Source organism: Nesoenas mayeri (assembly GCF_963082525.1).
Source record: "Nesoenas mayeri genome assembly, chromosome: 5".
Classification (NCBI taxonomy): Eukaryota; Metazoa; Chordata; class Aves; order Columbiformes; family Columbidae; genus Nesoenas; species Nesoenas mayeri.
This window is the reverse complement of record NC_137548.1, coordinates 38,207,269-38,231,970: the sequence shown is the minus strand read 5'-3', so window position 1 is coordinate 38,231,970 and position 24,702 is coordinate 38,207,269. Positions and strand designations below refer to the sequence as shown.

General features: G+C 39.9%; 1 protein-coding gene across 5 annotated transcripts in view; it reads right to left on the bottom strand.

The window, feature by feature from the left end:
* PCNX1 (pecanex 1) overlaps positions 1-24,400 on the bottom strand; it is an 86,268-nt gene extending 61,868 nt beyond the window's left edge. For 3 of the 5 annotated variants that reach the window (XM_080344852.1, XM_080344848.1, XM_080344849.1), the window contains exons 1-6: positions 24,031-24,400; positions 15,754-15,962; positions 9,759-9,864; positions 6,712-6,757; positions 5,707-5,796; positions 2,401-4,098 (exon numbers count right to left, since the gene is read on the bottom strand). In XM_080344852.1, the coding sequence (XP_080200978.1) occupies positions 2,401-4,098; positions 5,707-5,796; positions 6,712-6,757; positions 9,759-9,864; positions 15,754-15,962; positions 24,031-24,183 (2,302 nt within the window). In that variant the 5' untranslated portion in view covers positions 24,184-24,400. Of the gene's footprint in view, positions 1-2,400; positions 4,099-5,706; positions 5,797-6,711; positions 6,758-9,758; positions 9,865-13,914; positions 14,052-15,753; positions 15,963-24,030 lie in introns of those variants that run through there. The other 2 variants (XM_080344850.1, XM_080344851.1) reach the window with 2 other exon arrangements.
* Positions 24,401-24,702: the final 302 nt, after the last annotated feature.

The following is a 24,702-nucleotide window of genomic DNA, read 5'->3' as shown; positions in this document are numbered from 1 at the left end:
GCCCAAAGAAAGCCACAATTAAATACACAGCTGTTACAAAACTTATACTACAAGTAATACATTTGGCAGGAAGGCAACAAAAACATATAAATGAAAAACCAGTAGAAACAAAGGACAACATGAAGAATTATTCAGACTGATCATGAACAGATAAATTCAAAATAATTACTGGTTTGATGCTAGGCATAACTGCATAAATATTTAAGTAATGCTAAAGAAAAGCAATATTTTCATTCTGTTTTCAAAAAAGCCAAATGACATTCATTTCTTACAATCCTAAAGGAAATATTTCCTATCTATTGAGAATAAGAAACATAAGATATGGCAAGAGTTATTAATCATATGATGTCAAAGCTGGAGAACCTGAATCCAAATTGCTTCTTAAAGTCAGACTGAAATGCACAAGTAAGTAATACTTGGGTACTTGTCATTTACCAAAACCACTAACAACTGCAAAATTACCATTATCTAAGCAAACTTTACATAGGAACCTGAAAGGAATAGTCCAGAGAGAATGACAGCAAGACCTCCCTGCTTAAGCTGCTACAGACTTCTGTCTTTAGGATTGTTTCTAAATGTGTTAGTGTTGGTCTTCCCCACCACCTCACTTTAAGAGAGCAAAATATTTGATCATATACAGTAATCATTCATGCACTGAGCCCTTCTGACTTCTGGTGACTGGTGAGTACATATAAAGTCTGACATGTGCTATAAGGTATATTAATCCTCCTTTGTATATAAGGAGAGAACATTACCAGTTTTAAGCTGTAATAACACAAACCAAAATGAAATTAAATCTTGTGCTAGGAAAAGCATTGAGTCAAAATGGTAAATACATAAAGCAGACTTCATTAGTCAAGTTACTCTCAGTAGACATAAAGAGCTGTCACTTCAACAATGCATAAGAAGAATGTTTAAGTGTTTAGCTTGCAGGTTTAGTACTAAAAGAGCAACCTGGACTCCTTCATTAAAGCTACTGCAAATCTCTTTTTACTAGGAGTAACAGAAAAACAAGTACCGATATATAAAGATTCTCTTTTAAGTGAAGGTACCTCAACAGGTCTGAGCTTATTGTAAACCAGTCAAATTTGAACTTCAGTGTAGCACACTTCCCCATCCCCCCTCAAAAATTAACTGCACTGATTTTTAGAGTTTGCTCTTATGTCAGTGTCAGGAGGGGAAAAACCCAAAAAAACCCCTTAATCTCACTGTCAGCTGGAAGATGCTCCTTTTAAAGTGGAAGAGTTGTTATACTTTGCTTAGGCTGTCTAAATAACAGGGACAGTAAATTTGCTACAGTTTCTTAAAAATACCTATGTCAATCTAAAATACAATTTTATGAAGCATTTGTGTGCTTAGCCAACAAGATCCAGATTATCTGGTAGGTATTCCCTTCAAAAAATCCCAAAAGTCAGACTAGGGCAATTAGCAATCCCATACCGCTCTGAAAAATATTTTAAACTCAGTTATCTTCCATGACACAAAAAGCCTTCCAGTTAAGACAGTCAATATGGCTAACCAAGAAAAGAGACTGAAATGTCATAACAAGTGATAAGCAAAAAAATGCCAAGGGCTCCAAATTTTTTTTTAAAATGCCCCTATTAATCAATATTAATGTCAGCTACTACAGGTAAGCTTAGTACTCACATTACAGCAAGCAAAGCAATAGTTATAGAAAGAGGAAACTACATTCCTCTCTCTAGCACAAGAAGGTTATTGTGTTCTCATAATGAGGACAAAAAAAAAAAAAAGGAAAAAAACCAACCACACATAAACCAAAGTAAACAACACTGTCTAGCCAACAATGGCAAAGCTAAGCAAAATCAAATCATAGGAGAATTCAGCTTAGTAACTAGTTCATCATAAGAACACACAATTCAAGGCAGCATGGTAAGGGTTTGGGGGTGGGGTTTTTTTGTTTTTGTTTTGTTTTTGTTGGGTTTTTTTTATACCACCTCAAGCCATGCCAGAGAGTTCATCTAAGAGGCAGCAGTAACTTCAAACAACCACTTCCATGTTCCCGCTTCCTAAACTGCACAGTCTTCCAAACAAAAATAGTATCTTTTATTAATTTTTAAAACAGGACACTATTTGAAGTTTGAGTAATACAACAGAGCAAGTCTGATTTGATCACAAATAACTTTAAGAAGGAGCTCTGGTTAACCAAGACTGCCAGTTACAAACCCATAACACCTCTACCTACAGATTCATAACATTTGTTTGAATTCAACTCCCATTTCTGGAGATCTTCCAAGAGATTACAAAGGAAATGCTTTGTCAGTTTTACTAGGCAAGAATAAAGAAAAAGGAAGACACTCAAGTATAGGTGTAACTTCAGTCACAGATACAAGACTCATTAATAAAATACAGAAAGGTACTTCTGGTCGGTCATTTACTTACCTCCACTTGCTAATTCTTGCTCTTCCCCTTCAGGAAACGTAGCCTGGCTTGGTAAGCTATTCCTAGAACGAGTGACTGACTCTAAGTGTGAAGCCCTTCCCAACAGAGATAGCTCATCTAGCACCTCTCCTTCTTTGGCTTCCAAATCAGATTTTGAAGTGGTTAATTGTTTTATATTACCTGGTGTCATTAAACTATTTGGGTCATTTAAACAAGCTACAGTACCACTGTCCAGGCTTAATACTCTGGCACGATTCTTGGCACTGTTTGTACTAGAAGTCCGACGTGTAGATCGTTTTTTACTAATTCCTTCAGAGCTTACACGGGTTTTGTGAGCATTTTCAGGGTCTGTGCCCCCACGTTCTTTAGAAACATATTTGGTCTTTAGAGCACTGTACTTTCCCTCAGGAGACTGGCATGAATGGGAAGTGGTGCTGGAAGAGCTATCACTGCTGAACTGGTGAGCTGACTGCATACTTGATGTCCTGCTCAAGTCACTTTGATCACTGGAGTCCTCATCATGACAAAACACAGCACTGTGAGGTTTAGTACCAGATACACCTCGGAAGGAAACATATTCCCTGTGCCGACTTGAGTCAAAACTACTAGCCCGCTTTTTTCCTGTCCTTCTCCGGCTAGATTTGTGAGTAGAGGCTGTTCGATGTATTAAACTAGAAGATTTTGGTCGAACATCTCCTTCTTTTTGTTTTCCACTCGTTTCTTTAGAAGCTCTTGAATCTACTAACACAGCTAGTTTCTCACTCTGCTCATCTCTTTGTTCAGCAGCCTTCCCAGGTGGCCTGTCACCTTGCGTAGTCAATTCATTGGCATGTGGGTTCTTATTGGCCTCTTCTGAAGCAGAGGCACCAAGACCCTTCTGACTGTGCATCTCAGATGCATGAGAACTCTTTACCTCTGGACCACCACTGGTAGTGCTCACTTCCACAGCAGTCCTTCCACTACTAGTCCTTTTGTCAGTAGTAGAACTACTGTCATCCTCTGAGTCAACACCACAGTCCTTTTTCTTACCATCCTTTTTCTCTTCTCTAGGAGACTCCTCCTCGTGCTCCGACAGCACACTTTCTATATGCGTTGAGCTAGTGTGTTCACTTTTATAGCTACTGATGGTACTGTTAGTGTCACGATCAGTCCCACTGCAGTAGCTTTCTGTTGAACCACTGCTTCTAGTACTGAGGCTTCTCAGACTGTCCACACTTTTGTCTGCTTTCAAAGATTTGCTCTTCCCACTCTTAGCCAATGGTTGAGGGCTGCTACTTTTCAGGATGTCATCTAATTGAAAAACTCCTGAAATGCAAGAATTCTCAGCCAAGGACTCTCTGGATCCAGAAGGAGGCTTGGCAGCTTCTAACTCACTGACAGGATCTAGTCCTCGTCTCTGTTGATAGAGAGGGAAGTCATTTAGTGAAGCATCTGGAAAAGCGACAGCAGAGCTAGAAGTCCTTGGTACACCTCGTGGTCTATGATCCTTTCTATAGGAGTGAGAATGCAGAGTTATAAGTGAAGCTACTTCTGTGTCACACGCACTGGTTCTAGACTGGTCCACAAGCTGGTTGTTCGAGAGGCACACTTTGTCACTGTTGTCTCTTGGCAAATCCTGTCCAGAGGATAATGAAGGTTGGATGGAGACAAAAGAGTCATTCGACACCAGACGAAAAAGCTTCCGATCAGTTGCCAAATCTGTTTAAGGACATATTTAAAATTATTCAGGTAGAACGCTCATAGAATTTATACAATCTGCTTTACAGCTACAACTACTTGTTTATACCAGACAAAGTAAAAACAAAAAAAAAGACAAATCCATTTGCAAGTACTATGCATCACATTACCATTTAAAAGATTTCCTGTCATCTGGGCAAACCTGACAAGAGACATTTTTTTATAAAAAAGAAACCATCAACCAGCTTAATCTAAGCAGCTAATAAAAGACAACATTATTTTGACATGTCCCCAACCTTTTCTATTGCTCATGTGTCTCAGACTTAATATTTTTATGTATTCCAAAGTTTATTAACTATAAAGGGGTACCCTGCCTTTTGTTTTATTTGCTACATGCAGTGAGCTTTTTGTTTCACTCCATTAATTTTGAAGTCACATTAAAAAAAAAAAAAAAAAAATCACCTTTCTTACCAGATACCAAGTAAGCTCACAGTTAGCAAGGATGCAGGCACTGGCACAGGTCTATCTGCACTATAATGAAACTCCCTATGAAGTTACTGAGTTTTGCTACCTCCAAAACCAGTGCTGTCAAAACAAATCATGAGGATTTGCTGTCAAAACAAATCATGAGGATTTGCTGTCAGCAATTCCCCAAAACAATTGCTTCTGTTATCCATCAGAAGTGGTCTCCTGTAAAAGTGTCCTCCTGCAGGTAGCACTGGAAGTCGGGCAACTTTCTTCTTTGGTACTGTCAGTAAAAATAGAAGATCTGGAGGCCAAGTTAAGTTACTACAATTGCTAAATTTTTGTAGAGTGTATTTGCACACATGTAACTTAAGAGACTTCATAAACAGTTCTGTTAGCTGAACACAGTAGAACCCTGCTGCCTATTACAATAGCATGGCCATCTGCAATCCTCTATTTTAAACATACTTTCTGAACTGAATCCCAAAGTTAAATTCCTGCTAATCACCAGGTACTTCAAAAAAATCAGCAAACAAAATATTTCCCCACAGTTTTTATGCTCTCCTTTAGACCGATCAGATTTTTTTCCTGTAAATAGAGCTAAATGAAAAATAAGACTTGAAACAAAACTGGACAACTGAAGAACACAAGCTAGCAGTTTCTTTACATACTAGGGAAAAACAATTACCAAATTCTGATAGCTTGATAGCTTGCATGTTAGAAGCAGTCTACAGAAACACAGAACTCCACACAGGATGATTTACAGAAAAGCATGCCTGATTTTAAAAAATTCATTTGTCTGTACTGGAAAGTAAAGCAAGTTAGTTGACAATGAAGTCCAGGAATCCAGGCCACTTTCAGTATGAAATGATTAGTCTAGAGACATGTAAACTCAACCTTTCAACAGCAAGAAGACAGAGGACACAGTAAATATTTATTACCTGCTAGAAGATGCCAGAACAAGAAACACACAGCCAAAGAATAAAGTTTAAAGTATTCAAACTATGCATCCCAGGAACTTGAAGTAATTAAGAAAGGAAACAGAGCTTCAAGATACCCTTTCTTAGATTCTATCAACAAATTGCATGAATTTTTTTAGCATGTTAAGCAAAGATCCTTGGTAACAATATACCATGTTTAATATGCAGGAAGGAGAAATTTTACCTTGTTCTTCACTCCCTTCTTTACATAGGCTAGAACTCTGGCCAAGACTTAAGCTGATATCATCAGAGGTCTTAGCAGTGTCAGTATCGCCTGTGAATTTAAAGAAGAGTACTTGTACTCAAAGTATTAACACCATACATGCACTGCAAGTGTCTCACCTGTTATGAAAGACTGTTGCTTTTATTTCTTCATTTAAAAGGTAAATCATTATAATTACAAGTAACAAAAGATTTCTTATCTTTTAGCGATAAGTATTGTCTACTCTGTTTCTTCTATTTTGTATATAAGAAAGCTTTCATTCAACTAAACAGATCTTCCATGAAGAACTGGAAAAGTATGTTATATAGAACTCAATAGAAATAAAGATTTTTTTTTTTTTTCCTTTAAGATATGTCTATTTGAACATTTCTTTTGCATGGTTGCCAATAAAAATGAAGGGTAGATTGTAATAAAATACTTGCAAAGATCAGAAAGGCAAGGAAAACACTCAGGAGGGTGACAAAAATTCACATCTCATTTTCTTTTGCCTTATTACTTACTGGCTTAACAGATTTATAGGGCAGCAACTTTGCTTATTACAAATAAATTAACTTTTCATCTCAGAGGAGTTCACAAGGGCTGTCCTGGACAGTACTTTCGCTAGATGCCAAGCAACCAGAAATAATCAAGTCACTGATATACAGTATCAGAAGGGCAACTGGCTGCAGAGAACTCAAAATAGTAGGGAAAAGTCCACTCAAACCAATTCCTTGGCCTTGCCTTTACAAGCAAAACCTGTTATTACTTGGAAAACAGAGCACAGATTCCAGGATATTCCCTCCTGGTGTTTTAGGCACATAATTCGCAACTCCAAGGAAGATTTCTTCTCCTTAGTAAATGTTGTACTAGCTCACAAAAAAGCTTTGAGGATGAACAAGGTAAACAGTATTTGGAAACAATATAGTAAATGATAGTGATTTGAAATGCTACTGCACAGTAATTTGAAGAAGTAGCCAAAAATCTTACCTTTGATGGTTGCTGCTGTTCCCAGACGAGATAACCCAGATCCAACCTAGAAACAGGGAATTACATAAAAAGCTGTCAACTTTTATGAATTACCCAACTGTTGTTTCCTATTACTGCAATGCATACATTCGCCTATACACTTAAGAGAGATTTTCAAAGGCACAAAAGCATTCAACAGTACAAGGCTGTAAAATCCTTTCTGACTCAATGTTTCTGCTGCAGAGATGACAAGGCATCTAATTACACATTCAACTACATCACTGCATTATTCTGTTTTATGGACAATGTACTTAGAGATTTTACTATGCTGATTTTAAAATTAGTTTAAGCTAGGAATCTTCCTTGAAAACACTTAATGTGGAAACAAACTACTAGTGTGGTGGTACACTAATAAATACTGTCCTCACACTGAGTGCTTAATGCAGTGATCACAGTTGCCTAAAATGCTTTAAGAAAACATCATAATATATTAATAAAACTTATACTTTCAACATAGTAAACACCAAGCTAAGTCTAGAAATGGCTCCCGTTGGAAAAGATACATATTTTTACCACGGATATTTTTCAGGTCTGTGAGAGTTGATCCAATGACCTGGTAACAACAAGAACCTAAGTGTTTGTACATGGAAAGTGGCAGCAGCATGAACAGGGCATAAACTTAAATCCATTTAATGTAATAATTTTACTGTATCTTATTCTTCCCACTCATTCCTGCAATTGCAATTTTTCTTTTGAAGACAGTTTCCAAGTACACAGTTCACAGTTATCTCAAAGCCAGTAAACTGGCTAGTGAAAAACTGCAGTATTCCTTGATGTTTTCTTGGGCATTAGTTACAATCACATAGTATCTGCTTTTCAGCCACGTTCAGTGGCCAACGAACAGGCATGTACCTCCTCATATGAAAACTAGCTAGTCGTAGGTTTGCAGTCTGCCTTTCTACATACATCCTGTAACCATTAGCAGATTATTTTGCAGAGGTGCTAAAGAGAATTTAGTCTTTGCTTGGATAGTATTTCCAACACCACCTCTCTCAAAGAACTCCTAATTGCACAAAGAAGGCGTGTGTCAAATAATTAAATCACTCAAACAGGATAGGAGAAAAGCACTCAAAGGCAAAATCTGATCCCAAGATAAAGTAAAATTTCCATCATTTTTATGTTGTATATACTTATTGGGATGCTGTTTTTCAAAAATCCCTAGTTTAAACGACCCTAGGGAAAAGAGAACATAATTCTACTAATTCTTCTCTGTAAGTACAGCAAATTTAAGGTAACCTGAAGGTGTGTGCAGATTTTTCTCAGCCGTACTACAGAACAATGACTTTGCTACATGTAATGCAAAAAAGCAGGAGAGCTTTTCATGCATTCTTTACTACGCTATTATGCACACTTTTAGTCAGTCTTTTTGTTTCAACATTTTTTCCGTTCAGTGACATGCCTTGCTGAATGCTGTAGCTGAATGCAAACACACCAGCATGGGAAAACTATTTCACACACACAAAAAAAACCTGAACAGAACTCAGATGATTTCTGTTCACATCCCCTTTTGATGCTGCACACTCAGTCACAGGGGACTAGTGAGCACTAATTTTATCAACATAAACACATTTAAAATACTATACTTCCTTTCACAGTAGCTTTAACTGTGTTATAGTGTCAGCATTAAAGCACACAGCAAAGAACACAGAGTTCCTTCACATGCTTTAACGCTAAAAGATGTTATGAATACATATGGAATTGCTTTTTTTCTAAAGACCAGTCAAAGAAACATGATTCCCCAAGTCTGGTTCTGTCTTCCTACACAGACCATTGCATTCTGTTCCTTTGAATGATACCAAATGCCTGCTCTCTTCAAAGGAGAAAGTCTCCAAGAGCATCTATGCTGCATAACATCATTATTCAGAAAACCACCAACATTAGCATAACAGTGCACTACACTATATACTGCTTGCTCAGAGAGCTAATTAGAAGGACTTGATATTGTAATACCACACCAAGGATTTCCACTTCGTTTAAGAATAGCTTCTGTATCTTTAATATGATGCTGCATTGCTCACTGTCAACACAGCCTTACTGTCTGGCCAGTCAATCTACTTGTCCTCATTAAGAGTTGGCAAAAGAAAGATGCCACGACTGGCAAAACGTCACAAGCCAAATAGAAGGAACAGCATATGCAGCACTATGGAAGTTGAATGCATAAATCTAGTAGACATAAGGAAACAGAACAACTTTCCCAGTGACATTACAAGGCAACTAGAGCATAATGAAGTTGCATTAAAATTAACAGTTCTTCGGCACTTCCATCTGCAGCCCCTATTTGTTGCTTCTTTCCCACCCTTACTGAAGCTTCAAAACAGTGAAGATTTTGCAGAGGCCATTCAAAATTAAACACCTTTATTCTTGCCATTTCTACCAGTTTATCTTGCTTTGTACTTTAGCAAATTAACATTTTTGACTGCAGAGTCTGAACTGTCAGGAATAATAACTTTCAGAAAGGCGTTCAGCATTGCAAGAGGTAATCAGCAGTGGATATGTTCTCATAAGACTTTCTGAAATTCAGCACAAATGAAGTTTGCAAATTAAGCATCTAAATGACAGATCAAACAAGAGCAAAGGAGGAAAACAAAGTTAGAACATAAAGATTAAGTTACAGCTTGAGCTATCTAACAGTTTACTAATACCGAAGGGAAGAGGGAAGCCCACCACAGTGGGTCTTAGTACTTATCTGACCAAGCTCTAAGCCATTTATATTTACTAAATCAGAACAAAGCTAACTGAGCAAAAGAGTGTAATTTCTGATGGGACAGTAGGTTGCCTTATAAAATCCAGACATTCCTAAAATGAACACAAGATGGGATGAACAAGAGCTATGCAGCGGTGACAGTGCAATGCCATCCTAATAAAGTAGCTAAGAAACACAGTAAGTTGTTTATCCTAATACAATTTTTTTAAAAAGTAAAATAATAAGAAAAAATCCACAAAGATTACTCTCCACATTACAAAGCCAGCAGTACTAAAGCAACAGCTGCATTAGCTTTAATGCTTACCTGATTGTTTGGATCTATCCCAGCATAAGAATTGCGTGAACTACAGCCAACAGGGGGAGTTGCTTCTCGTATGAACTCTGACATTTCAATCCCTCCACCAGGGTCACTGAGAGAAACAAACAAACAAAAAAAACCCCAACATTAACCTACCAGTTCAACAGAAGCTTGTCTATGTTGAGTGTAGATTCAAAGTGAATTTTCCCTTTCCAAATATCAGGTGCTCAAACATATCCCAGTATCTCAGATGACTACTGCCCATTTGACACAAGAAGCTCTGTCAGAGCTGGAACACCCCATGTACTGTCACAGAAGATGCTGCCTTGTGAGGTCCACTGTCAGCAGCCAACACAAACTGTTAAGACCTAGGAGCTACAAGGCCTTTTGAAATGCTGACATACAAAATTCTGTCTATATGTACACACAGGTAATTTTCAGATCATCTGTCTAACTACAATATCCATAAATTAATATTTTAAAAGTACTAAATAGAACTCTTTCAAAGAGCAAGGAGAGGACTCAGATTGAAGGCACTTGTCATTATCTAGATCTTTTACTTAGACTGGATCTAGGAGCAAAACTACTGATAGATTAACCAAGAAAACCACACACTGTCAGTAAAAGTTCTTCGAAAGGCAGAGAGACATACAGGGACATGGTACCTCTCCCAGGGATGCAAGCAACTTTTTTCTACCAGAAAGCAACTTCCCTTCAGACAATTTACAGGTCCTATCAATAAATATTTTGAGCTACAATATATATATACTATTACATTCTAGTGATTTCGTCCTTTCAGGATTAATAAGTATTGATTTGACAATGTCTTCTAGATCAACATCACCAAATCATAATTCAACATAATTCAGCTTGTCAAAGGCAGATTATTTATGAAACAAAAGCACGTTGGGCCTGTCCATTAGGACAATGGGGTGTGAAATGAGTTGGGGACCACAGCTCCAGGGATCCAGTCTAGCACTGTTTGTTAACTGCAAAGAGGGAGAAGTTGAGGCATCTTTTTTCCCTCTACCAATACAGTTCTCTTCAACTATCTTGATCCAGAAGAGTTCTGAACAGAATTAGCTGGCATGTAATTTGACACCGACACTTTCTGCTCCTTCCCAAAGATAAACAACTGCCTCCCAACAATGATTCAGAGCTGTGGAAAGTCCACTCCAACATTTTGCTGAAGAACGAACACATGCATAACCCTCCTCCAGCTGGACTAAAGAAACTAAAGATGAAGCCCCTCTAGAGAATGAGATAGAAATAGGTAGAAGCACTGCAGGACTTAACAGACAGCTAGTTTCATGGTAAACTCTCATACAATAAGACCACCACCTAATAATTTTTGTAATACATGGACATCGATCTTGGATACTATAAATAAACTGCCTGTAGACTAAAGGACCTGAAACATTCATTCTGCAGCATGATCTTTCAAGCTGTTATCTCACAGAGGCATAAAGATACAACTTTGGGAACCGTTCTAGATCATACAAGCCACCCCTAAACCTTCCTACATCAAGAAGACTACAAAAAAAAACCAACCACAGTTTGAAGCTAGGGATATATTACTTAAGTAAAAATAAGTTAAGAGAAAAGTCAGCCATGAGTTAGCAGAACAAATATAGTCAGATTCCAGCAAATCGAAGAAAATGTGAAAAGCCACAATTTTGGTACAGCTCAGCCATTAGACATAAGCATGCTCTTATTGATGGCTGTTTATAACACCAGGTCAGAGAGGGTTCATCAACTATCCTAAGGCAGAACCAGTGAAGAAAAAAACATATATACAGAATTCAGCTTCAATAATTTCCACCAGCTTTAACCAAAGTATTCCTTATGTAACATGAAGTTAAACACTAAACTGAAAAATTCTCACTTACTGTTTAAGCTCAGTGTACATTATGATGACAACTGAAGATATAACAAAGAATGCCTTTCACAAAAAGATTAAATTCCTTTCCTATTTGAATAACTCATTCAGAAACACTGCATATGATTAAAGTATGTCCTATGAAGTAGAAAAATAAGCCAACACAAATAAGCTTTCATGCATAGAACTGAGTAGTTAGCCACCACAGTGGGAGAAGGAGGCGATTCTGTCTAACAGTGACCCATCAGATATCAGCACAAGCAACAGCCCAGCCCAACACCACCACTCTGCTCACAGCTGCTATATTCTGTGACAGCACACACAAACTAATGGATTAACAAAAGTTAGTAACAAACAACAACAAACGAAGTCTGGAGAAACAAGCAGGAAGTACAAGTTCTAGGATTCATGATAGTACGTGTAAAGATCTGGACTACAAAAGCACGTAGAACCCTTTAGGAACTGTCTTCTACTAGTGTTGTGGCCATTTCTGCTGTTACCTTCTACACTCAGTTTCTTACAGTTTGCTCACTTCATACATTAGAACAAGCACAACACTTCTGTTTGCAAGCAAAAAGCCCTGAAGTTACTAGACCATTTGAGAAGACCAAATAAATTATGTCCAGCTACCTTCAACAGAGATGGCTGTGGACAAGGCATTCAAGGATTGTGCAAAACAAATTAAAACTAGAATTTCTAATTATTAGTAACTGTCCTATATTAATGCATCAGAGACTAACCAGAAGACTGAAGAGGCTGTAAGTCTACATGAATTCAGAAGTTTAAAACCTGACTTAGGCTGGTTGACTAAAGAAATCTGATATTTGGACTAGAACTTCCAGAGAGAATCCGGAATGAGCAATTCTGATTTCAGGATAAAGCAGAGGGGAAGTTTTAGTCTTCATCTATCCTTAATTTTCAACTAAACTATCAGGATAACTAGTCAGGAGACTGCTCTCAAAACACAGAACGACCACAGCATGTACTGCAAATGCTAGACGACAACAGTTTCAAGTATTAAGATTTATTTAGTTTGAATCTCTAATTATAGAGTCAAAAAGGCAAAACAATTCCAAGCTCAAGAACAGGTCTGCCAGCCACAGAAAACTGCAAAGATAAGAAATTGCAAAGGCACAGCAAGAGTTGAAGATATTTTTTTTTTTTCTTATTTTAATTTCTCTTGCTTATACTTGTGTAAGTAGACTGTATGCAATAACTTGGGAAGCTACATTCCCCAGCTATCAGTTTTATTTTTTGGGTGAAGTACATGTGAAATTCATGTAGTATCATGACTGCAGCTCCTCCATGCTGATAGAGATCAGCAACAGCAGTGCCACCATCTTAATGCTTCATGATACTTTGAACCACAGTAGTCATTGACAACAGAAAGAAGCCATCTTCATATCTTCAGAAGCAAGAGAGACTTAAGTGTTTTGAGGTATCTATGTGGACCCACTGACACCCAAAGATTGTGCTTGCACTGTTCCTTCTACCTTTTATGTGGGATTAGGAGCGAGTCTGCACCTCCATTACTTGTTCTTGTAAAACCTCAAAGAAGCATTTCTACCACCACCCCCTTAAGTACAAAAGCAGCAACTACACTAGAAGTTACAGAAGACAATAGCACACATTCCTATCTCTAAATTAAAGACTAGCTTCTTTCAAAAATATTAACTAGAGAATTTCACCTTTATAAAGCAGGCAAGGATCAAACAAGGCATTTTTAAGGAACAGTAAGATGTTCTTTGCTTAAGCATGCCAAAGTTTTATGAAAAGACTAAAAGCCTTCAGAGTTAGATCCTATTCACAAAGATATGAGTTCATGTAAAGCTACATATGACAGCACATGATTTTTGTCACTTGAAAGCACCACTTTGCAGATAAACATCTTCAGAAAGAATGGTAGTTCTTAGAAGCTGAACAGGATCCTGAATGTGACTTTTGAACAGAAACCAGACTATTGCTTAATCCTTCAAAAATCGTAATATTCATATATAAAGTGGTCCCAAGGAGCGTGCGTGGGAGCAGGGTGAAAACTCTAGGACAGCTTCACCCACTATGCGCTCGCTCTCTCTCTCTATATATATACACACACACACACATTTAGTATCACATAGCCTAAGCTATCAAAACTAACATTCTGATTATGCAAATATTTAATGTAGTATGTCTGCTTAGATCTCCCCTATATCCACCTTTCTTCCAAGACAGGTTTTTTATTAGTGTTCCAATTTAACTTACTGAGAAGGTGACAGCTCAATATTAAACACTCACTCTACATACCCTCTACTGGTTTGAATGTTATCCTAGAGCTCTTGTAAATGTCCAGGCAAAGATTAGTATATACTGTATATCCCACTTACCAAAAAGTAACTCCGTAATTTCTGCATTGACCTTGTTCCCAGTTCTAGTTAAGAGACCTGAAAGTGGGAACAAGGATCATATAAAAGTTAATGAAACTTTAGCTGGCAAGCAGGACACACAGCAAACTAACCTCTACTTCTGAGCTCATAAATGCTTATAATGTAGCAACTTGTCCCATGTCAACTGCTCGTTAGACAAAACAACTTCTGAAACATCCAGAAGTAATTCCCAATACTAGTAGATAGAGGTCCCTTGCCAAGTCTTGGCTACTGTTTTGGAAGCAACAGCTTATGTAGCTTAACAAAGGAAAAACATCCAAGGATCATAGCTAAAACATGCGTTAGCAAGGTTGCATTAAAACAGACAGACCACCAGATTACTTTAATGAATTTTATTAAGCAGAGTAAGCATTAATACACATTCAGACAACCATTCTGCCAAAACAGCTCAATACAGTTTTAGTATGCTATATGGTGATCTAAATGGAGTCACAATTAAAATCAGCAGGTTCAGTTACCAAACACACCATGGAAAAAGGTTCAGTTTATAAAAGATTGATATAAGAAGCTACTGCATATCAACTTTAAAGAGATCCAAGACACCATTTTTGCTAACAGTGTGCTCCCCGAGCTTAGAGCAGATACAGAAGAACTTAAGATCCAGCTCATGAGAAGCTACTCCATATGCACAATGAAGTTCTTTTGCTTTTAGGGTGATCATTTTAAAGAGCATCACTTTAACACTTCCTTTCTTTAAGCATCCTGATAAACAGACTTAAGAGGCTTCTTTCAGCTACATTTCCTTAGAACAGTGTCTGCATGTAAAAGTTTCAGTTCATTTTGGTTCTTTTTTTAGTAAAACACAAACAACCTTTTAAGAGTCAGGACAACACACTAATGGCCTCACTTTGAAAACTATTCATGGCTACTAGTACCAGAAACTCATAGACAAGAGAAATGCTCTCAACTCAAGGTTGATTTATTTAATGTAGTCTCTTAAGATGGCCTCAATTATCTGGAGCCAGGCAGAAGCTTTGATAATAGAGCTCATAACACATCCATAGTCTGATCAGACTGGTTAGGCTGGTCTTGTTGATGAGTCATCTTTTGCTCTTCTTCCTCCAAATAGTCTGGTCAGAGGAGGAAAACCTCTGGGTTTTCTGATGCTGGCAACAGCAAAGGAGATCTGTGGAAAGGAATCACCTCCTATTGACAGGACTTCAGAACTATCATCTTCATTACTGAGCTGAGCAATTCCAGAATTTCCAAATTCACAAAACATTGTTCTTCTGAAGTAACACTATGACTGAAGTCAAGCATAGTGTCTGACTCCTGCTTTTGCAAAACTAAGCAAATTGAAACAGATCAGACATCAGATCAGTGATAGAAGACTTCACATGTAGTATGTCGTCTTTGAAAGCTACATTTTTAAAAACTAAGTCTACTGCTGAAATAAGATTACTTGTACTGGTTGTGTAGCATGCATTTTCCATGCTATTGTTTCAGTGCTTCCAGCATTTTCAGTATTGTTCTGGAACTCTTTTGGGGAAGGAACCAGGAAATTAACATGAATCCATCATTTCAAAGCTAATATATAAATAAGTCTGCTTTTAAAGACTAGAATAAATAGTCTTTATGAACTACAGAGGTCTGCGTCTATATTCCTCAGTGTTTATTTCAACCACCGCTCCAGTTACACATCTGATGAAAACAGGACTGTTTACCATTTGAAGCAATACTCAAACAGCAGACAGCTTACCTGGGCCCATTGCTGTCTTTCCTCTTGGCTGAAGCATTGCTTTGTTCTGTTTTTGCACCTCTGTCCATATGCTCACTGGCATTCCTCTCCACAATTTCTCCCTCATCCAGTGCCCTGTGCAAACGGTAATTCACCATCTTCAAAACGATAAAGAGAGCTGCTATCACCGGGCAGTAGACAGCTACTATCATCATGGAAGAAGGAAGGGCCTTTCAAAAGAGAGTAAGAAAGAGTTAATGAACACAAAGTCAAATGTCCATAAAAAAAATAAAGCTACCTATAGTTTAACAGTTTACTTCATATAGAAAATATTGATCATACTCAAAATGAAGATTTAAACACACACAGAACCCCTACAGTCAAACTTTGTGCAGAGATTGTTATTAGTCCAGCAAGATAAAAAAAGGAACAGTTAGACTACAAGACACCAAAGCACCACAGCAGTAAGTTAAATAGACTTATCACTAGAGCTTGAGAACCAAAGTCAGCTCTTGTTCTCTTTTTCCAGGCTATCAGAATGTAATACCTAGACTACAAAACCTAGAGCAAGCATGATTTTTTTTTGGGCCACAACCAATATTTTTGATTAGTTGTTACAAATAAAGACGTAAAAAATTAAGCAACTTGAAAACTAAACCAAGCACAGGGTATGACCTTATTTCAGGGCTAGTACCCAGCACCAAGTCCATTTTGGAGAAACTTATGTGAGTGTGATAGCATGGTGGATGAGAGAAAACCTGCTCAGCTACCCAACACAGATGATTCAACTTAGCCTGTCGGCTTCCAACAGCTACTCTTGCATGACAAGATACCCAGTCACAAAAGCCAAACTTCTCACTACCTGCATACAAAACAAAAGGCTGCTTACATTTGTGGCTCACACATTTTAGCAGTAGTCCACAATAACCTGCAAAACCCCATGCAGCAAAGATGATTTGTGCTAGATTACTCTGTGCCCATGGAAAGGCTGCTAGAGTAGATGTTCTGAAGATAATTTTTCAGCTGCGTCTAAGGTGACCAGAAGCCACATGAAAAACCTCAGGTCTGCATTCAACTTTTGAAATTCCACTCAGAATTAAGAATTCTCACACAACTTTCACTGAGGCCCATACAGCTTTTACAGACCAATCATTTCATCAACTAATATTAAGCACAGCCTAATAGCTATTTAGAAGGAGTGTTCGGAGTACTAGTTCAACTTCAGATTTCACTTCAAGGCTTTCACCCTCCTAATTCAGCCTTTATTCATATTTATAATCTTGCCATTTCCCTAGGCAGTCACTAAACAGAATGAGATATTACCTCCTTGCCTTCAGCCACAAATAGACCACTTTCCTTTCAAAAGAAACAAGAGCCTGTGTTCAAGTGTTTTGCTGCATCACCATCCTTTACCCCAGTAATGGTGCAGTTTGATATAAAATTCTAACAGCCATAAGCACATATACACACACAGACAGAAAACAATCAGAACTCAGCAGCATTTGTCACCCAGCATGAATATTAGTTCAGTTGATGAGAAGAACAAGTGAACTGTCTTTTTAGACCTCCTAGCTCAAGGAGATTTCCAGTGTGATTCGTACACCTAGTTACCCTCCCTATACAGACCATGGCAAGAGAAGAGTGTTTGCAGTGATCAAAGAAGCCCATTGCACATCTTGCAGAATCAGAAAGGGAACATAACTGGAGAATAAGACAGAGCACCTCTCTATTCTGCAAATAAAGCTAGTTTTAGTTGTTTAAAGGAGATCCAATTACAACATTAATATTTCTACATATTCAAGAACTTAGTAGTCCTGGAAGAACTGCCAGAGCTCATCACACAATTTAAGCCATGAGTTGAGCAAAAACACAGTTTGAAGAGATCTCCAAGTACAAAATATTATTCTAATAAAGGTGATAAAAGGATAAACATTTCTAAATACTATATTGTCTGTTGACTTCAGAACAAATCAAATTAGACTGCTCACTTTCTGGCAGTAAGCAAAAACAATCAATGTAACATCTCTAAAGACAAACAAGTACAAATAATTGAGCCTGGAATCAATCAGGAGGCAGGTTATTTATTAGGATTCTTTTATTACAGAGGTGAAGTTTAACTTGTTCTGTAGGAAAAGGTAAGTTAAGTCAACAACTATTATAATATTTGAAGTAGGACAGGCAAATTAAGCTGAGGTATGCTAACTTATATTTTGCACACTCAGTTGGACAAGACCCTAATGGACCCAGAGATTTCACTGACCAAGCACCACCTCAGGATGAGAAAGAGGACAAAGCTACTTAAAAACACCATCAGTAAGCAGCCAGGGGCCACAACGATGCTAATGGCATCCATACAGCCCCTGAACCAATGCCACAAGGGTCTTAAGAAACACAGCGCATCTGCTTCCAAGACCTTCAGAGGCAGCTAGGTCCCTGCAGGCAAGGGCATGCTGTTAACTGTGGCCAAATATATGAGCTTCCCGTGCCTGCTAAGCAGTCTGCTACCCAGTCACAAACCCAACTACAACTAGAGTCTCCTTTACAAGTACCTAGTGTTCAGAAGCCATTATCAGCAGAGTCATCTTAACACTAGGTAACAAATGCTAGAGTTAGTCTGTAAAAGACAAGTCTATACTTTTCTATCTGGAGAGCTCTTCAGTTTCTTTCCTCTACTCCACCAGCAGTGAGGTCACGCACTACATCCCATTTATCTTATAGAATGCAAAATTTACACGTCCTGTTCTGCAAAGGAAAGTTTTGAGACAAGTGGGAAAAAAACAAACACCTCATGTAACTTGCAGCAAATCAAATAAAGAATTAAAGGGTGCTCCTTCCCCACAGCCTGTTTCCACAGGATGGCAGAAAACTACAAATAAGATAACTCACTATTTTTTATTCTTCATATTCAATCGCAGTTAGTCTTCTCTATATAGGGCATATACTATGGGAACAGAATAATATTTTATCATGTCTAGCATACTCTACTGTCTGATCATACTTTAAGTCTCATGCTATAGTACAGCAGTGCTGCCCATGGTATTATACCAGCAATTTGCCTGCATTCGAGCCTCCAGAGGAAGTTACTGCAACCCAACCTAGACCACTGGAGCCTTCTGGTTTTCTTTGCGAAACTTAGAAGCATTCAACTTCCATTTGGGGTCTTCTCTCCACAGGCCAAGGCAAGTTAAAGCAAGATCAGTGTTTTATTCTGTGCTTAACATTTTACCACATTTGAGGAGAGGCAGGTCTCTCACCAGCATAACTGAACATCCTATATAATATCATCTTCAAGACTTCAATACAAATTTAAGCCCTACAAATTTGCAGTTTGATTTCAGTTCTTTTCACAAGAACTGAAATATATTTATTGGTCACAAAAAGACTAAAAATTTCAGGTTAGAGCTTGTTAGCAGACACCAGCTAGCAACAAGTCTGTAGCTGCAACAGCATTTCAGGGAACATCCCATTTTACTGCACATCTCTAGTCACTTCCACTAGCATCAAAAGAAAACATACACTAAACAGCAGCAGGCACAACTGAAGCGCTCCTGGGAGAGAAGAGCACAACAAAAACTGTCTGCTTTAATTACATTCTGTTGAAAACTTCAGTCATCCAATGACTAAACAAACCCAATAATTAGATAAACTCTTAGCTGAAAGTACTTCCCTCAATCTTAAAGGGAAGTTAAGTAGTACTCTTCAAAGACAGAGGGGGAAGCGAAGGACACTGATTTTATACCACCCTCCCCTCAGGAGTCACTTTCCAAATTAAAACCTTTCAATACAACTTATAAAAACCACACTAAACATGTGGACAAAGGTAAGATACAGGTGTGTCATTACAAGGTGCAGGACTGCCCCTTTAGGAAGCTGGTGTCTTATGTCAGCACAGCTATATCACAGCACTCTTCTTGTAAATGAGTGGGTAGAAAAAGCTTTAAGCACTCCTAGAATCCAATGTTCAACCTAGAACAGAAAACAAACCTGAGACCACTAGTTACAGGATTAAAATATTCTCATTTGAACTACAAAGGCCACTTTATCTTGATTCAGTGTTTGAAATACATTAAGTGCCAGGAACCAGAGGGAACTTCATTGATCACAGGCTGTGGTGCATACTTAGGAAGAAACAAAGACTCTATGGATCTTACCTAACCACATCTAGCTTTAGCTAGACACTACAGATGCAATGAAGTTGCCAGATTCTTTTCAAAAGATGTGTAGGTATTACTTGTTGAGAGAACATTCATAGGACAGTCTCCCAACCCAAACCAGATTGCAAGTCCTTATGTAAAAGTGATTATCAATCAAACACTTATTAAGCCCTAACAGTTGCCTTGTAAAATGCTCTCAAGTTCAAGCATTTTGAGGCTAGTATTTTATAGAAACATTCATACTGGAGAAGAGGAAAGATCAAGAAACAGCAGATGCTCTTCTGTCAAGACTTTTAGTTATGACCAGCCAGAGACCTTAAGAACTGCTGTCACCAGGAAGTAGGTTCAGTTACAAGTTACCTAGTTTTTGACTGAAACCTCAAGATGTACAAATGAAACTTGAGTAGCCAACAAACTAGTGTGGCTGGCTTAGAGCAATGTGGGATACCAGGGACCATCAAGTTGGATGTATGATCACAGTATGTTTGTATGATTACAAACATACTGTGATCATACATCCAACTTCAAGTACTTAAACTCTTGGTTTAAGAAACAGCATCTGTTTCAGAAACTTCACCGGAAAAAGACTGTCACAGGAAGCAACATTTATATGACCTACTCCTATAACTACGTACACAAGTCAAGAAATCAAGTGCCTATTAACTGATCTGTTGTCTAAATGAGCTTGACTTTGACAGATAAGTTCTGTAGGTACATATAAGCCCATCAACCCAAGCAAGGTACAGTCCTAGCTGCTCTTCAGTCCCTGGCAAAATTCTTCAAGTGTCAGAGCCAAGACCTCACCCGTTCCTGCACGCGTGGTGGGGCTAAAGCAGCATTCCAACTAGGGGAAGCGCTCTGGCAGCCTCCTATCTTCCCCTCCCCCTTGCAACACTGATGCATAACTTTGGCCTCTGCATTTAGGGTATTTTCCATTCAACTCTACCACTATATTTTTACAACCTAGTCATACAGTTTCCCCATGCTGTAGTGTATTTTCTTCTCCCAACTTGATTTTTGGGTTAGAGTAAAAACGGGGATCAGTTCTTACAACTGATATGCAGATCAACAAGCACAGTTACGTCTGTTACTGAATACAAATATCCAAACAGGATAGATTTAACTAGTCCAGAACGCAGTATTTTCGTACGCATGCTGCAGAGTCACAGATCCAAGAGTACAGACTCAAGCAGCTTCACTGAAGCAGACACTTTTCTTCATCTACACCCCAGTTCCGTGATTATCTACACTATTTTTGCCACAGTTTCAACAAGTACAGTTTAAGAGTATAAATACACAGGAGAAAAATATATCTATATTACATATCCGGATACTTTATGTATACATCTGTCTCTTCGCCTTCACACAGTGTACAGACCTCACTTTTATGTGCTTAAGCAGAGGTGGGACCACGGAAGAATGGCTAGCTGAATTCTACTGCTAATTTCTTCAGGTGGTTTGCACCATGTGTTAAACCCATCAACCCTAACAGCACTGGCATACACGTGCAAAGAAACATACAGATTTATAGTATTGCTTGCTGACCACAACCATTACCAGACTCCATCCTGAAAATACAGGATCAATAGAAGGAACACAGAGAAGAATAATTAAAAACACTGGGAGCAATAATCCAAGTCTTTAAGCAATAAGGGCACCTAAATTACCATATCCAAAAGGATTAGGTGCTCCATTCCTGCTGGGGATTAAACAACATTTGGAAAAAAGTTATTAGCTTACTGTAAAATGCATTCAGCCTTGAGAACCATCTATAAGTGAAGTTCTTAGGGGATCCCTTTGCCTTTGTTGCTACAAAACAATTTAGGAATAACTACAGTTATTAGTGCCCCAATGCACCAAAGCAAGACTATAACCTTGTAATTCTCTAGGTGCAGAAGTTTTATATGTAATGTAAAACTTGCCAGCATTCCAAGTCTTACTATACACCTTGTTTTTTAAACACATAAGGTTGTCTGCCAGCAATAAGTCATTTGAAGCTAGCTTAGAAACTCCCTCCTACACACCAGTGAGCCATGCTCAGAATTCAGATTACGATTACCTAAGACTTTTTAAGCAAGTCCTGCTTATTTCTGTATGTCTTACAGCAATGCAACATTTACTGCTTTTCATTCTGAAAAAGAGCTTAAAAGATGCTAAAGAGCTGAGATGACCATCACAGTTCTGCCTGTTTGGTTTATGTCTAGACAACACTTGAACTGCAGAGGGTGGAAAGAGGGAAAACAGCCAAATATGATTCAATCTGCTTTAACTTGTGACTAATCTCCCCACTTATTCTCAGGGAAGTTGGCACTTCTTTTTGCATCTTTAACTTGTCCAGAGCTATGAGGCAAGAGAATTTCTCTGACCTCAGGAAAACCTGAAGCAGCCTCCTTTTGCTCATCTTTTCCCTTTGCACAGGAAAAGAGTTTAAGCAACAGTGAAGTTTACCCCATAGTATGGGCAACTGAAGCTTAATTACTGCTTTAAGAGCAGCAGGAGACTCAAATGCTAGTCCATATTTATCAGTTGTCAAAAGACCTATACACAATATACACACCCCCTTCAAAAGTCTCTTGTGCATGCAGAATATTGCTCACCACGCCTTTATAAACAGCTTTCTCAGTAAGGCAGTACTAATTAGACTACTCTGTCAAAGCAGAAAAGCACTACTTCTAAAAGAAAAAACAAAAACACACACTACATTTGAGACCTAAAGGACACTCCTCTTCCAATATTCTGTGGAACTCCAAATAGATGCAGATTCATAATTTTTATAGAGAGGATCTGCTCAGATCAAAGTTTTATCTAGCTGTTGTCACATTAACTCTGGTTTTAAAAGTAGTTTGTCTCAGCCTGCGGTTTCCTTGCCAGCAATCTTACAGTTCTCAAACAAAAAGCCTTGGAGCTACCTTTTCCAAGACAACGTAATACGAATTAAAAACTAACCATATGGGGCTGAACCTCCTCTTCCACATTAGTTATTTCTTAGTATGAAGTGTCTCATACTGCAGCCTCACAAATCGCTTCTTAACAAAGCAAATACCTGACTCCAGAGGTGTCAGTCTCTGCAACTGCACTCAAGCAGAGCTCTTCCTTCAAGGCTTCATTCACAAACATTTTTTCACAAAGCAGTTTCCACTTTAAGTCATCACAGCATCTGAACTTGGCAGATATGCAAATTACATTCTAACTCACATACTCAAAACTAGTCACATCGCACCTGGTAGGACCACATTTTTCTACTGAGAAATCTAAGTGAAATACTAATATTTCATAAATTACACATAACTCACACAGAAAGAAAAGCACTGGTCAACAGGAAACTGCCTCCTTTTCTCGTAAGTGGATCATATCTCTCCTATATTTGTTTCTAAGTCCAAATGTCAAGGAAGTTTCTAGGTTTAAAGGTTAGTATTTCAACAGCTTTAACTGAAAAATCAGATACAAAGATATATTTAACAGGAATTCTCCATCTGGCCACAAGCAAAAAAGCCAAAGTAACCTATTATCAATAACAAACAGTCCAGACGGGCTGTCCAGCCAGCACACAGTACCCTACACTATGGCCAAATAAACTTCTAGGTTATGGACCTGCAGAACATACTTCCCCCAGTCTCAAAAGGCAAAAGAGAAAGTGATAGAGCTTCCAGCCAGAAACACTGGCTAGACCTGACAGCTTCAACAGAAACTGTGCCTTTTTCCTGGAGTACCAGTAGATCTGCTGTGGGAGCCAGTGGAGTTTGCCCGATTCTGAAGGAAAGTAAACAGAGAAGCGAAGGCAAAGCGCCAGCGACCGAAGGCTCGCCGCGCCCCGCGAGCACCCACCCACATCCTCTCGGAGCCGGTCCGCGCTCCCGCAGCGCCGCGGCCTCAGACGTTCCCCGGGCCGCCCGGGCCGCAGCTGCCGGACCCGCCCCTCCCGGCCGCGGGCGCGACCAGGGAGCGCCGCGCGCACGCGGGCCCCGGGCGCCCCTTCCCGGGCAGCGGCAGCGCGCGGGCAGGGGGCGCGCGTGCGACGGCCCCGGCCCGCGGCCCTTCCCGGGCCTCCCCAGCGCCGCCGAGCCCAGCGGCTCCCACAAGGCCCGCCCGCCCCGAGGCCCGGGCCGGCACCGCTCTCCAGGGCGCGGCGGCGGCCTCCGCTCACCATGTAGAGGGTGAAGGGGAAGCCGAGCAGGAAGAGCCACAGGTAGAGGTGCAGCGCGTTGACCCCAGCGCCCTGGTGAGGATCCTGGTACCAGCCGCCGCTCAGCGCCGCCCACACGCCCTGGCGCAGGATCTGCAACACCTGGGAGCCCATGGCGGCCCCGCTCCGCCGAGCCGGCCCCGCTCTATCCGCCCTGCGAGCCCGGGCACAGCCGCGCGCCGCCCGCACTCCGCGACAGCCCGCACGGCCGCAAACGCCGCCGCCGCCTCCCCAGCAACGCCGCCGCCATCTTATGTCCGGGCCCCGGGCCGGCCGCCCGCCCCCGCGCCGCCGATAGACCGGCAGCCCTTGCGGCAGGGGACGCCCACCCCGCGCTCTGTCGCTGGGGAGGGACAACGCCGCGTGGGCGGGCGCGCACGCTACTGCGCCTGCGCGCGGCCTCCCCTCTGCCCCCGCCCTCGTTGAAGCGGGCAATGCCGCCGCCAGCGCCCCCTAGCGGCGCGGAGGAGGTCGGGGCAGCGCCATCCAGCGAGTTGCTGGTCCTGATCCCCCGCCGGGCCCAAACCCACCGGAGCAGCAGCAGGCCGGGTCAGCCCAGGACCCCGGAAGGAAACGTGTTCCTCGGTCACCCAGGCGGGCTCACGTCTGCAGCCTGGCCAGGGTGGCTCTGGA